Source organism: Theobroma umbraticum, unplaced genomic scaffold, assembly GCF_002168275.2.
Source record: "Theobroma umbraticum cultivar Fairchild unplaced genomic scaffold, ASM216827v3 scaffold_56.0, whole genome shotgun sequence".
Classification (NCBI taxonomy): Eukaryota; Viridiplantae; Streptophyta; class Magnoliopsida; order Malvales; family Malvaceae; genus Theobroma; species Theobroma umbraticum.
The window spans coordinates 10,581,563-10,593,672 of record NW_018397256.1 but is presented as its reverse complement, the minus strand read 5'-3'; the positions used below and the strand labels follow the sequence as shown (position 1 = coordinate 10,593,672).

General features: G+C 36.9%; 2 protein-coding genes and 2 pseudogenes across 3 annotated transcripts in view; 1 reads left to right on the top strand and 3 right to left on the bottom strand.

Moving 5' to 3' along the window:
• Positions 1-845: 845 nt before the first annotated feature.
• Positions 846-2,036, top strand: LOC110411126 (ethylene-responsive transcription factor ERF017 pseudogene; annotated as a pseudogene).
• Positions 2,037-3,932: 1,896 nt separating this feature from the next.
• LOC110410741 (beta-galactosidase 15-like) overlaps positions 3,933-12,110 on the bottom strand; it is an 18,967-nt pseudogene continuing 10,789 nt past the window's right edge. The window contains exons 6-19 of the transcript XR_016350871.1: positions 8,054-8,196; positions 7,856-7,944; positions 7,665-7,770; positions 7,493-7,580; positions 7,231-7,349; positions 6,978-7,148; positions 6,799-6,844; positions 6,591-6,735; positions 6,384-6,485; positions 6,156-6,271; positions 5,887-5,997; positions 5,670-5,781; positions 5,370-5,581; positions 3,933-5,277 (exon numbers count right to left, since the gene is read on the bottom strand). The product of XR_016350871.1 is annotated as a beta-galactosidase 15-like (transcript). The remainder of the gene's footprint in view (positions 5,278-5,369; positions 5,582-5,669; positions 5,782-5,886; positions 5,998-6,155; positions 6,272-6,383; positions 6,486-6,590; positions 6,736-6,798; positions 6,845-6,977; positions 7,149-7,230; positions 7,350-7,492; positions 7,581-7,664; positions 7,771-7,855; positions 7,945-8,053; positions 8,197-12,110) is intronic.
• On the bottom strand, positions 8,257-8,997 carry LOC149527547 (uncharacterized). The gene is made up of 4 exons (XM_089782537.1): positions 8,958-8,997; positions 8,731-8,824; positions 8,535-8,652; positions 8,257-8,411 (listed from the first exon to the last, which is right to left on the bottom strand). The coding sequence occupies exons 2-4, from the start codon at positions 8,791-8,793 to the stop codon at positions 8,257-8,259; spliced, it is 336 nt and encodes a 111-aa protein (XP_089638663.1). The 5' UTR covers positions 8,794-8,824; positions 8,958-8,997.
• On the bottom strand, positions 9,744-12,061 carry LOC110410740 (beta-galactosidase 7-like; the record flags this gene model as incomplete). The annotated part of the gene is made up of 8 exons (XM_021420606.2): positions 9,744-9,952; positions 10,049-10,325; positions 10,432-10,646; positions 10,720-10,910; positions 11,060-11,173; positions 11,261-11,364; positions 11,455-11,813; positions 11,933-12,061. Coding segments are annotated over 8 exons (1,491 nt in total), but the record flags the coding sequence as incomplete, so codon positions are not given.

The following is a 12,110-nucleotide window of genomic DNA, read 5'->3' as shown; positions in this document are numbered from 1 at the left end:
TTCTTATGGTTAGGAGGAAGATGCCGAGTCGGTGAAAGTAACACTGAGTCGTCCGAATCAGTTCAAGAGATACCATAGATTTGACAAAAATCTATTGAATGAAAGACAACTCAAGCCTCCATCTAATGCCAACTTTGAGCTAATTGGCAAAACCAGGGCCTCCCCAGAAGATAACAAAAGGCAATGACAATTCTTATCCATTACTGTTCCTATGGCTGCTCGCTGCTTCTACACGGAAATTCTTTCCGCCACCCAGGCCATGTTGGGCGAAACCTACAGCCACGTAACTATTCATCCCCTCAAATTTTGGTATACATGAATTTAGTAGACTTAGCAATTTTAGATATGACAAGTTAACAATGATATGAAAAAATATAATATTAAATATGTTTGAGTTTAACTTTAACATATTTTGTATTTAATTATATTTGACATGTTTAAGATATAAATTTTTTTATATTTTAATGTTTTGAGACACGAGTAATATATTTAAAATATATTTAATTAATTATGTTGTCGTGTTTAATCGTGTTATCATATTTAAACATGTATACATGACACATTTATCTATTTGTAAAAAATTAATAATCAAAGACTATTTTAACTTTACTTAAATAATTTTGAATAATTAGTTTAATAAAATTTTTAAATTTTATAAAAATAATAATATAATTATGTCATACCCAAATCTTAATTTTCAATTTTATTTTGTTACATTTAATGTTATTATTATTTTTTTATAATTATAAATTATAATAAAAAATAAATTTAATTATATTATTATTTTAATTTTAACGCATTTCATATATAATCGTATTTGATATTTTTATGGTATGCAAACACGAGTGATCATGTTTAAAGTTTAAGTTGACCTTCTAGAAACAAAACTAGCCACTGGACAGTGGAAAGGAAATAGAAGCAAATGGCCTACACGCTCCACGTGTCCGCTTATCACAGATGCAATTAAAACACTCCCACGTGTTGAACCGATTTAAATCCGACGGTTTATAAGCTTCCACGTCGAGACCCCATGAACCCCCGTCAACGAAAAATTCCGGCGGTGTTTCCTCCTTAGTTGCGTACGTGGCAGTTCTTCAAACATCCACGCGCTCCGTCCTTTGCGTCTCCCATTTTTCCTCTTACAAATCTCCTCTTTGTTTTTTACTTTTAATATTGCCACATTTAAACTAAATATAAAAGGAGTTTGAAATTCGAGGAAGCGAGGAGGAAAAAAATGGTGAGGCCGGGAAGGGGGAGGGATAACGGCGTTAATAATAACAGCAACACCCGTTACAAGGGAGTACGGATGAGGAAGTGGGGGAAATGGGTAGCGGAAGTACGGCAACCGAACAGCAGAGGAAGAATATGGTTGGGTTCTTACAAGACAGCGGAAGAAGCTGCTAGAGCTTACGACGCTGCGGTTTTTTGTCTGCGTGGGAGTTCGGGGAAGCTTAATTTTCCTGATAATCCTCCGGATATAGCAGACGCTAGTGAGTTGCCGCCGGCTCAAATCCAGGAAGCAGCTTTCAGGCACGCGCGTAAGGTTATTACTGAAGAAAAGGAAGTGAAAGAAGAGATGGCGGCGGGTGGGAATTCTTACGGGGAGTGTTATTTTGGTGGTGGGAGTGTCGGAGATGGGTCCGGTGGAACTTGTTATCAATCGTCTGGTTTTTGGACTTTCTAGCTCTAGGAGTTTTCTTTCTTTCCTTTTTTTTTTTTTGTTTTGAATCCCACGTTAGTGTATGCGAATTTGATAGGTTTGTAGTTGGAAAGTTAATGGGGAGTTTTTGAAGTGATTTCTATAGTGTTTTGCCTTTCAATTTGATATGTGTTTCGGCTCAATTTTGCAAATTTGAATTGAGTTGCAGATGTACAGTATCTGTAAAGGTTCTGTCAACAATCTGTGTTCCATTGGAATTGCCATATGCTGAAATGCATAGTTTCTTCCTTTTTTTCTTTCTAATTTTTCATCCAAAATATTTCTTTATTTTGGGCTCAGAGAGAAAAGCTTGGCCTGGTGTAGCCACTCGATGAAATTGCTAGTGTCTTTTAATTTAATGACAATTCTCTCTTCCAACACAAGACAATGGAGTTCAAAGTATTTAAGAAGCAAAGATTCGTTGAACTACCTAACAATGTTTCTTTCGAGTTTGGAAAGAAAGAAGATTGGTTTTGAATGTTTTAACTACATTTTCCACTGCGGCTTGACTTTGATTGAGTAGCTTGTACAAATTCCCAACTTGAAATAACCGCAAAGTCCATGGGGACGAGGGATTGTCACGTTTGCAAATTCCGTTGGAAGCCTTTTGCTTTGCTTTCACACAGAGTTGCAATCGCCATGGAAACCTGCATGCGAAGATCTCTAGCTTTTAGACACATGATCAAACAGCCTGCCCTCTTTAAATTATAATAAGAAACACCTTATTATCAGTATAACAAAGAGAATAAAGGGTAATTAATACACAAAGTTAAGTATCAATATGAATGGAATTAATACATATCATTCTATTTCCAACATACACCTTAAAAAATGGAAAACATCATTTCAAGTTTGATAAAATAGTAAGGTAATGAATTGACTAATTCTTACCTTGTATATCTTTCAACAACCAATTTTGAGCACACATTAGGCTTCTAGAGTACCCGCATGAAGCCTACTACGATTAGGACCTACCAATCTACCATCTCTTTTAAAGTTGGGTAATGGAGTTCACCACTTTTCCACCAAGCAATTATGTCAAGCCTCGGATTTCTACGCCAAACTTACTTTCTCCTCCAAATAATGGTCTAACTCAGATTTCACCAATGTATTATCTGACCCTTGATATTCATTCAACAAGTCATAACAAAGGTTCTTAATCCTTTGAATTTCATATTCAGCCAACTTTCCCAAAAATTGTTTCTCAATACTATCTCTAACCCTTTAAATTCCATCGCCAATAACCTTCAACCCATCTTGGACAATCAAATTTAAAATATGTGCAACAGCAAAGCAAGTGAAACAACAATGCATAGCAAGAGATAATTAGGATTAAGCTTGGCCATAAAGAGCAATTATCAACACAATCAACGTGGACAATTTCTTTGTCAATGTTCCAATCAGACATGCAATTCAGCAGCTCCTTGGAGAGAACAACTGATCTATAAGGGCAGGCACATTAACAAATCTAAAATTAAAATGTAACAAGTATAAGGCAGCGAGTTATAAGGCTAAACAAACTTAATAAATAAATCATCGAATTTGGCAAAGTATAGTTTTTCATATACCTCATGACCAGACTCTGCAGATCCCGATTAGTATCAATGAATTGTGCCGTGATAGCCATGAATCTTTTCCATTGGTTTCAAGCTGTATACATATCCGTTGTCATTGCAATCCTACTTGAACTCTTCTCCTACAACTCCACAGTCTTAGACTTTTCACATCCATAAATCTTCATGATGTCACTTCTAAGTGTAGTGCGAGAAGGAAACTTGAATAACGGCTGAAGACTAGCTGTATAGATTTTGGATCGGTAATGTTCAACCATTGAAATTGGATATTCACGCTTTATTATCACACTAGCAAGGTCTTTTCTGGAAGATTCTTGATCAAATGTGTAATTACTTATACACATTTTTCCAGCTGCCTCCGCACTGCTGTTGCCTTGCACTCTTGCAAGGCCTTAGTTTACAAAATTTTATAATGATCATGCAAATATTTTGTCCCATTCTTGCTTTTTGATCCAATAATTGCACTCTGCTTTGTCCTCTCAATTGATTTTGATCCTCTTACAATGATTCCAGACCACAGATTTCAGTATCTTTTCACAACTTTTGGGTCTCCTTGATCATTATTTTCAACTTGAATAGGTGAATCCTTAGATGGCTCTATAGGAGTCGATGAACCACCAATTCCCATTGTTAAATTGACAGCTAGCAACAGGTGGGAAAGAATCACTGACTTCCGTAGGACCCATACCATGCACCTTCTCTTCTAACTTTCCTTTTTAGATGAATATTTATTAGACGCCTTTAAGTCATATTTCTATCATTTGATAATCTCTCCCTCTCTCGGGCAGGATGGGGCAGGCAAGGAATTGAATTTTTCTCCATTTTTGCCTTTTATCTCCGAAATTTGATGTTTAAACCAGCTGTTGAAAAGTGATTGAAACTTGATTGAATTTTTCTTATGCTAAAGACATTAGGCGGGTTTAACAGAAGTTTCAGTGTTGATGAAGACTTGTTAATTTTAGTTGTTTCTATTTTTGATTAAACGGTGGCGACTGAGTCGTTTTGTATTGTGGTCAGACTTGTGTTGGCTAGAACGAATTGTTCATGTGTCGATTCTGCATACAAGCTGAGACGCATAAGTCTACATCGTTTTGATATTTCTTCTTCAACTGTCTGTTGTAATAGCCATTGCAGGCTTTGGTATTTGTGCATTCTTGCTATTGAATTTGTTTTAGTTTTTTTTACCAAGACCGACTTTTATGGGATCGATTAATCTGTCGTAATCGAGGGATATAACCTCTACATGAAATGAAAAATGTGTGAGAAAAAGAAACGTTTTCCTCTCTTCATCTTCTCTTCCTTCATTTGCTCTCTCTATCTCACAATTTTCTGAGATTTTACAAAACGTCGAGGTGAGGAATGGAGTTCCCAGAGAAAGGGTAAGCCATCAAGTAAAGTTAAATTATGAAGGAGACATGTTACGGCTTCACTCATTCATCAAACACATTTCTTTACGAGACATATATATCCTAGTGAGTTTCCTTCTTGTATCTCCTCCTTTACGTTCTGACGCTTCGTATATATTTTAACCGCTAACAGCTTGTACTGCCAACTTCTTTGTAACGCCCAAATTTCTCAATCCGAAAGTTGCCTCTGATACATCGATGGAACAGCTTGGCTTCCCCGCACATGCCTAGAAAAGAAAACTTTAAATTATAATATAATTTCCTTTGCATCGTGAAAAGTTTCATATTTCGATTGTGAGGATCGATGTTTATGATTAGCTTTTCCACTGCAGCCAAGCTGTCAGTGGCTTGAAAGGAACCTGCCTTGTATGAGCCACATGATCCCTGGGGGTCCCCAAAGCTGGCAAACTGGATTCCCGCAATGGTTCGCCCACCTTGGCATGACAGTTCTAATGTGCTGCCCTCATACGCATAACCACAAATTGTTCCTACTGTCACAATCTGGAAAGAAATGTCCGTAGCGTTTCCACCTATTCCCTCAAACAAGATCAATGCGTTCGCTTCTTTGCTGTTGAGGTATGATCTCGGAATGTGGTACCTGATACAAGGATAACACTTTTATAGTTAGAGGTTGGAGTTCATTAATTTACAGTCCGTTATCCTATATTGTTAAGCAAATGAGTGTTTTACCATCTTTGGGAAGGATTGCCACAGTTGGTCCTGCATCTGTCGTCCTTGTATGAGCCACGGTAATCGCATGTGTCACTGCATCCATTAGCATCAGCTATTTGCGATGGCTGGTAGCGCCCAATGCTGTATCCATTCACCCAGGCATGCCCCTTGCCCATGCCTTGCAAGTCCACCACCACTGGTTCTGTAGCCAAAGGAGCCTGGAAAGTGGTCTGGACACGTGGAAAGCTTAGATTCTTTAGAACTAAAGAAAAAAAGGGAAAACAGAACATTTCAGGACCATTTTTGATCAAGTAGTACCTTATACCAAGTCATGGGTCTGCCAATGGGAAAGTTATCAGCAGCAAAGTTTTTTTCCATGGAGTAATTTTGGATCGTAGAGACGTTTGGCTACTTCACCATTTAACCCCACCTTCACCACAGAAACAATGAGATGAGTTTACCCCTAATATGAGTGCTTTGTCTGAAAATTCTAATTAAAAAAGAGACAGGAAGGAGAAAGAAAAAGGAAACTTACTTTATAAAACTAGTTGCTTGATGTTAGATCAATCGTTTGTTTCCCATTGATCAAATGCACTGAGCCCCCCACTAAGCCAGTGGGTTTCAAGTCGTACTTCTCACCACAGTTCTGCATGCCGATATTGAAGCAATGTCAACAACCCTGTTTTCAACTATTTTTAAAGATTGGAATTGTCTTTGAAAAATGAAAATGCTTGTGAACTTGACTTCTTAAATGCTAGGATCATTTAGCTGTTTTTTCTACTAAAGCAGTGGGAAAGTGCGTACCGCCAATCCAATTGTGGCACTGAGTAAAGTTATGGTGTTGGCCCCAGGGTTGAGAGAAACAGGTTTCTCGAATACAAAGCTATAATCGTCACCATTGACCATTAGTTGACCATTAGCTTGCTTGGAGAATTAGTAGCCTATCATACCATCAAATTTTGAGTTAAAAGAAGGAAATTATCATTACAGAAAACTGAAACCAGTTGCACCGGTTCACCGGACCAAGGTTACCTATCAGCTTTTTATTCACATAAGCATGGAGTGCATGGCCATCGGTGCTGACACGCAGGGTTGCAGTTTTCCAGGATTTCCAAATTGTTATTGATATCAACACTGTTTTAGATTAAACAAAAAAACAGAAATTAAGCATCAATCATTCCATCCCTGAAAAAGAGAAACACAGGAATAATTATGGTAGAGTTGAGGCTAGGAAATTACCTAGTCGTGTACCACAAGTAGTCACTGATATCAAAAGTTGCTTCTTTCTGGTCCAGAAGAACTGTTGCTCTAAATCTACCCTTTCGTTGGAGGGGGTCTCTCATGGCCTCTGGAGCCCACTTCCAGTTGAGTTTGGGAGCTTGCTCTTCTGTCTCAGGTTCTTCAGCATCTCCCTCGTTTGCATCACCATTCGCATCCTCAGTCTTGCCCTTTTAGTTTAAGTTCCTTATCATTACAGAGGTCTGAGAGCTAAGCTGTGGACAATAATGTATACACAATATATCCATTGTTAGCATTATTATTTTGGCTGTGGCCTGTGAGTATTTAGACAAATTCATACGGTAATTGTGAAGGAAGAAATGAATATACGAAATCAATCTCTCTTACCTTTGCACTGTTGTAAATTTCCTTGTTGCAATTCTGAAGAATACGAACAGACCAAGCGGGCACAAAGTACTTCCCATCTTGGTCCAAGCCAACACCGACATCATTTTGGCCGTTTACATTGCTCAAGAAACAGAATCCCTCTCCGGTGGCATTGTTGGCGTACATGGTCAACTGATTGCCAAGAGAAACTTACAACATTCCTTTCACCTCAGATTGAGCATTTTCTTTTATACATGTGTCAGTTGTCACTTACATCGACATCTTTACCATAATTCTTGGTTGTCACTGTGCCAGTAGTGAGAGCTTTCTCCCCAACTTTCAGAGCCGCATGAAGTTGCTTTAGATGTCCATACTTTGGCTGGTTAACATTCCCTCAGAGGTTTGATTTTCAAAGCATTGAGCTTACTAACAATGCCCAATCTTGGTTTAAACATCTACTTTAGAATACCAAGTGTAACTTGGCCTTGATGCAGAATCAGCAAAAATAACATGTTAATTATATTATGTTTGATTACCATATTCATCCAGTGGTGCATCATAATCATATGATGTAGTAATGTATGGACCTGCACCAGAGCGTCCAAAGTTTGTTCCACCATAATCCTGAATTGTACAGGACAAGAAAACAGCATTAAGAAAATATGCCAGTTGAAAATCCTCAAATGAAATTAACATGATGAGACCAACCATGTAATAGTTACTTAAGATTCCCCCCAGCTAGAACAAGCGTGCAACTGGAAATGCGAGATCTTCAGCTGCTCTATGTGGGTCTTTGCCTCCCCAAAGTTTGAACCTAAGAGAGCAAGGATACAGTGTTTAAGACTTCTAAGGTCTAAATGGTCTGTGACAATGAAAGAGGCAAAGGAAGGGAAACACACCATCCAGTCCAGTTTTCGGTCCACATTTTTGGGCTTTTAGGATTGTTTGGCCTGAATTGGTCACAGTAAAATCCATTGCAGGTATTGGTCTGCACAGAGGAAGTAAAAAAATGTTACTAAAACAAATTCAATCACTCTTACACTATGGTTCTTGATTTATTCAATCTGCAATTTGTCTTTAAGCACAAATCAGTATACCATGGATTGAGGATCGTCGGCCTGTTGACACATAAGCCATGGAACACACACATTTTGGGCTACAGCCATTGTGCAAACCGTTGGATGTATTCTTTCCCTGCTTCTCCATAACCTTCCATGATGTTTCCGTATTCATTCTTTATCTGTCATAGTTTATATATAGCAAAAAACCCTCAACATTTTAGCTAATAATTATACCCTTGCTACCTATCTACATAAATTAACTGAAAACAATATTGCTGGAATTTTTGAAAACCTGAGCAAGAATTATAGGGCCTCCCTGTGGTGCAAAGAACTTGGTGGTTTTGACCATGTCCACCATCTTGGTCGTAAAAATTTCCATTTCCCTCTGTATTTCCTGATGAAATTGTTAGAATGCTTACAATCAAAAATTAATGAACATTGAAAGAAAAGAATCGTCTAGTAAGTTGAAAAAAAACTATAATAATCACAGTTATGCCTTTTAGTATTCTAAACTTACCCATAATTCCATTCAGCACAGACATAAGGTCCAATGTTATGAGCAGAATGGCATAGAGACCAGCTTCTTGGATGAGCTGGAAAAACTTTATGAAGTTCAAGTTTCCTGAGAAATCATACTGAAAGAAGAACAAAAACACAAGGGAAGTCAGGAATATCTGACATATGTAATATAATTCTATGACAACAATTCAGACCTCGCGGCGTTTAAGCTCATGGCGATCCCAAAAGACATGTTTCAATAGCATCGAGCCCACCATCTTTTGCCTTGTGAATCAGATCAGGCCACATCTGTTCCATGTGAATAGTTAGCAGACTTTTTTTTTTCTTTTATTTCAAATGAACATTGCCATTTGAGGATTTTGTTTTGGTTTAATGTGGTTGCAAGTTTGTTCTTCATTTTCATATAGTAAACAGAAATTACCTACTCAGTGCTGCGAGGATAGTGAATGGCACCAGCATTGATAATCTTACATCTGCCCATCAATGATAATGGCAGTTACATCATATTCAACCTTGATTGCTGAGCATGAGCTCAGAAATGCTAAGGCAGCCAGGAGAAGAAACCCAATCCAATTATTTGGCATCTTTTTTAATGAAGTACACTACTCTTTATTTTTTCCCAATGATGATGAAGGTGAATGATAGAAGACAGAGGGAGCACAAACACCATTGCTGGTAAGAAGAAGAAAAAGATAAAAAAGAAAAGAAAAGAAAATAAAAGGAAAAAAGAAAAAGGAACAAGCTTTCTCAGCGGTAGCCAGTGGCTTAAATTCACCTAAGCTGAACATCAATGCATTTATAAACCCCATCAACCAAAACTATCCAATTGTTCAGATCAGCACAACTCATTCTTTCTGCAATTTTCTATATTTGGGCATAATATGATCTTTTGACATTAAATCGGGTTGCGGATTTTGTGTAAGATCACAAATTTGAACCATCTATTAGTTTACAAAAAGGATGAATCCTGAAAATTATGATTATCAGTTAGAGAAGATAAATTTCCTCGGATAACAATATGGTCAAGCTGGAAACGTTACTAACTTTTAACATTGTGAAACCAGATGAGTTTCTATTTTTCTTGCTTTGCAACTTTGTGGCTCATAGAACAAAATGGAAGAAAACAATCTCACGCGGCATAAGCCAAAAAGCAATCTCATTAAAACATTAAATATTCATCAGAACTTTGTAGAACACTGAGCTCATATTAGGCCTACTACCTCATAAACTAAAAATAAACAGACTAATTCCCTTAAACGTCCTACATGCTTCAAAGAGGGAACTAAGTAATCAAAGACACCAAAATGTAAAATCCTAGCAAACAGCTTCCACCGCTAGCCTTTTGACAGCACAATAAGCTTTTCCAAATTTCTCTTCAGAAATCTCGAAGGAACATGATTCCTTGCCAACACATTCCTGTTAACAATCATTACACGAGAAAAATTAATGTCATTGTGATTTGAAAAGAAATAATATATTTAAACAAGTAAAAAAAATTATTATACAACTTACTTTTTCAAGGATGGACACTGCATCCACTTCTGATTCACACTCGCTTTTCTTGAAGGCTCCGCACACACCTTGTGGGTCGCCAAAGCTAGCGAAATTAATTCTTGAAATTGGTCGATCATTGCAAGACAGTTCCACCTTCTTTCCCTCATGAGCATTTATGCATGCCGTCCCGATTTCAACAGTTTGAAACTGTACTCTAAAAGGATTACCCCCGAATTCTTCAAACAAAACCAATGTGTTCTCACTGTCTTTAAGGAATGATCTTGGAACATGATACCTATCAAATAACAACAAAATTTAGACGGTGAGGGATCGAATTCATCTTTTACAAATCAAAAGAATAAAAATTATAGTACCGGGTATTTATGTCAAACATTGCTTACCATCTCTGAGTAGGCTCACCACATTTAGAGACACATTTTTTATCACTATATGGGCCACGATAATCACAAGCTTCTGCCTTGCAAGCGTGCTCATTAGCTATATAACTGGGCCAATACCTACCCAGACTATGACTATTCACCCAAGCATGGCCCTTTCCTAAACCTAGTAAATCCACAACAACTGGAGCATTTCCCAATGGAGCTTTGAAGGTTGTCTGCATTTAAAAATAATCAATAAACTAATCACAATAAACAATACTGGTGGACTCTGCAAATCATTCGAATTACCTTGTACCAAGTCAAGTTCCTGTTAACGGGAATGGAATCCGATGCCCATTTCAACTTTGAAGGACAATCTGTTTCGTACAACTTGTTTGCAACTCCATCCAACCCGACCTTATATGACCATTTCTGTGATGATAAATCTTTGACTACTTTGCCATCTTCTTTGTGAGCAACCAATTCCACAGGAGACAGAACTCCAGTTAACATTCAAATCAAACATGGGGCCATAGTTCTGTAACAATTATGTCAATAAAATCATTAAATAGCGTAACAATTATTATTATTATTATTATTATTATTATTATTATATCAAAATTATGAAACAATTATGGTGGGTGGTAACATACATGTAAACCAACTGTGGCACTGAGCAATGATATCAAATTCTTTCCAGGGTTTAGCTTGACTTCACGCTCGAAAACATATTTTTGACTGCTATAGTTGGCCCATTGAGAACCTAAATTTGAAACAAAAAAAATTATATCAAATATTACAATCAATAATATATATAAAAAAATAGAGTAAAAAAGAATCTTTTCATTACCGATGTATTTTCCATTGACATAGGCATGAAGAACATGACCGCTATCAGTTACACGAAGGGTAGCCTTTTCAGTCACAAGAGGATCATCCTTCGAAAGCTCGACTCTACCAAAAATAATAGAAATAAAGCAGATCAAAAAAAAATTGAAAAAATAAATGCAAAGAAAAATACTTGAATGAGAATGATTGATTTACCTTGTCATGTACCACAAATAGTCGCTAGCATCATTTGCCGTAGCCTTTTGATCAATAATCTTGTTAGCATGGTGATCTCCCTTCCCTTGCACCGCCGTCTTTTCAATATTTTCTGGTCTCCACTCCCACTCCAGAGCATTGGGTTCATCCTCAGCTTTATTGGATTTCTTTACCATCACTGAAGTTTGAGCATACACCTTTGCTGTGTTATATGCTTCATCCTTGCAATCAGGAAGAATACTAACAGACCATGCTGGAACACTGTAATCAATTCCTCCGAATCTGACTACGGCGTCTGTCATGTTGTGTGAATTACTCAAAAAGCAGCTTGATTTTTCTTTTGTTGAATACACAGCAGCCTAAATAATATAAATTAATAAAATATTAGAACACACACACACATATATATATATATATATAATACACTATATTCTTCAAAATAAACTCATATAAAAATGTTTAAAAAAATTAATCTTACCCAAATAGAATTACCCAAATCTATATTTTTAACATCACCACGAGTAAGAGTATACTCCATTGAACGTAAAACATCATGAAGTTGTTTCAAATGTCCCCATTTGGGTTGATTCGGATTTCCTATGAAAAAATTAATTAATATATAAGTTAAAGTAATAAAAGATAAAATTTATAAAGGC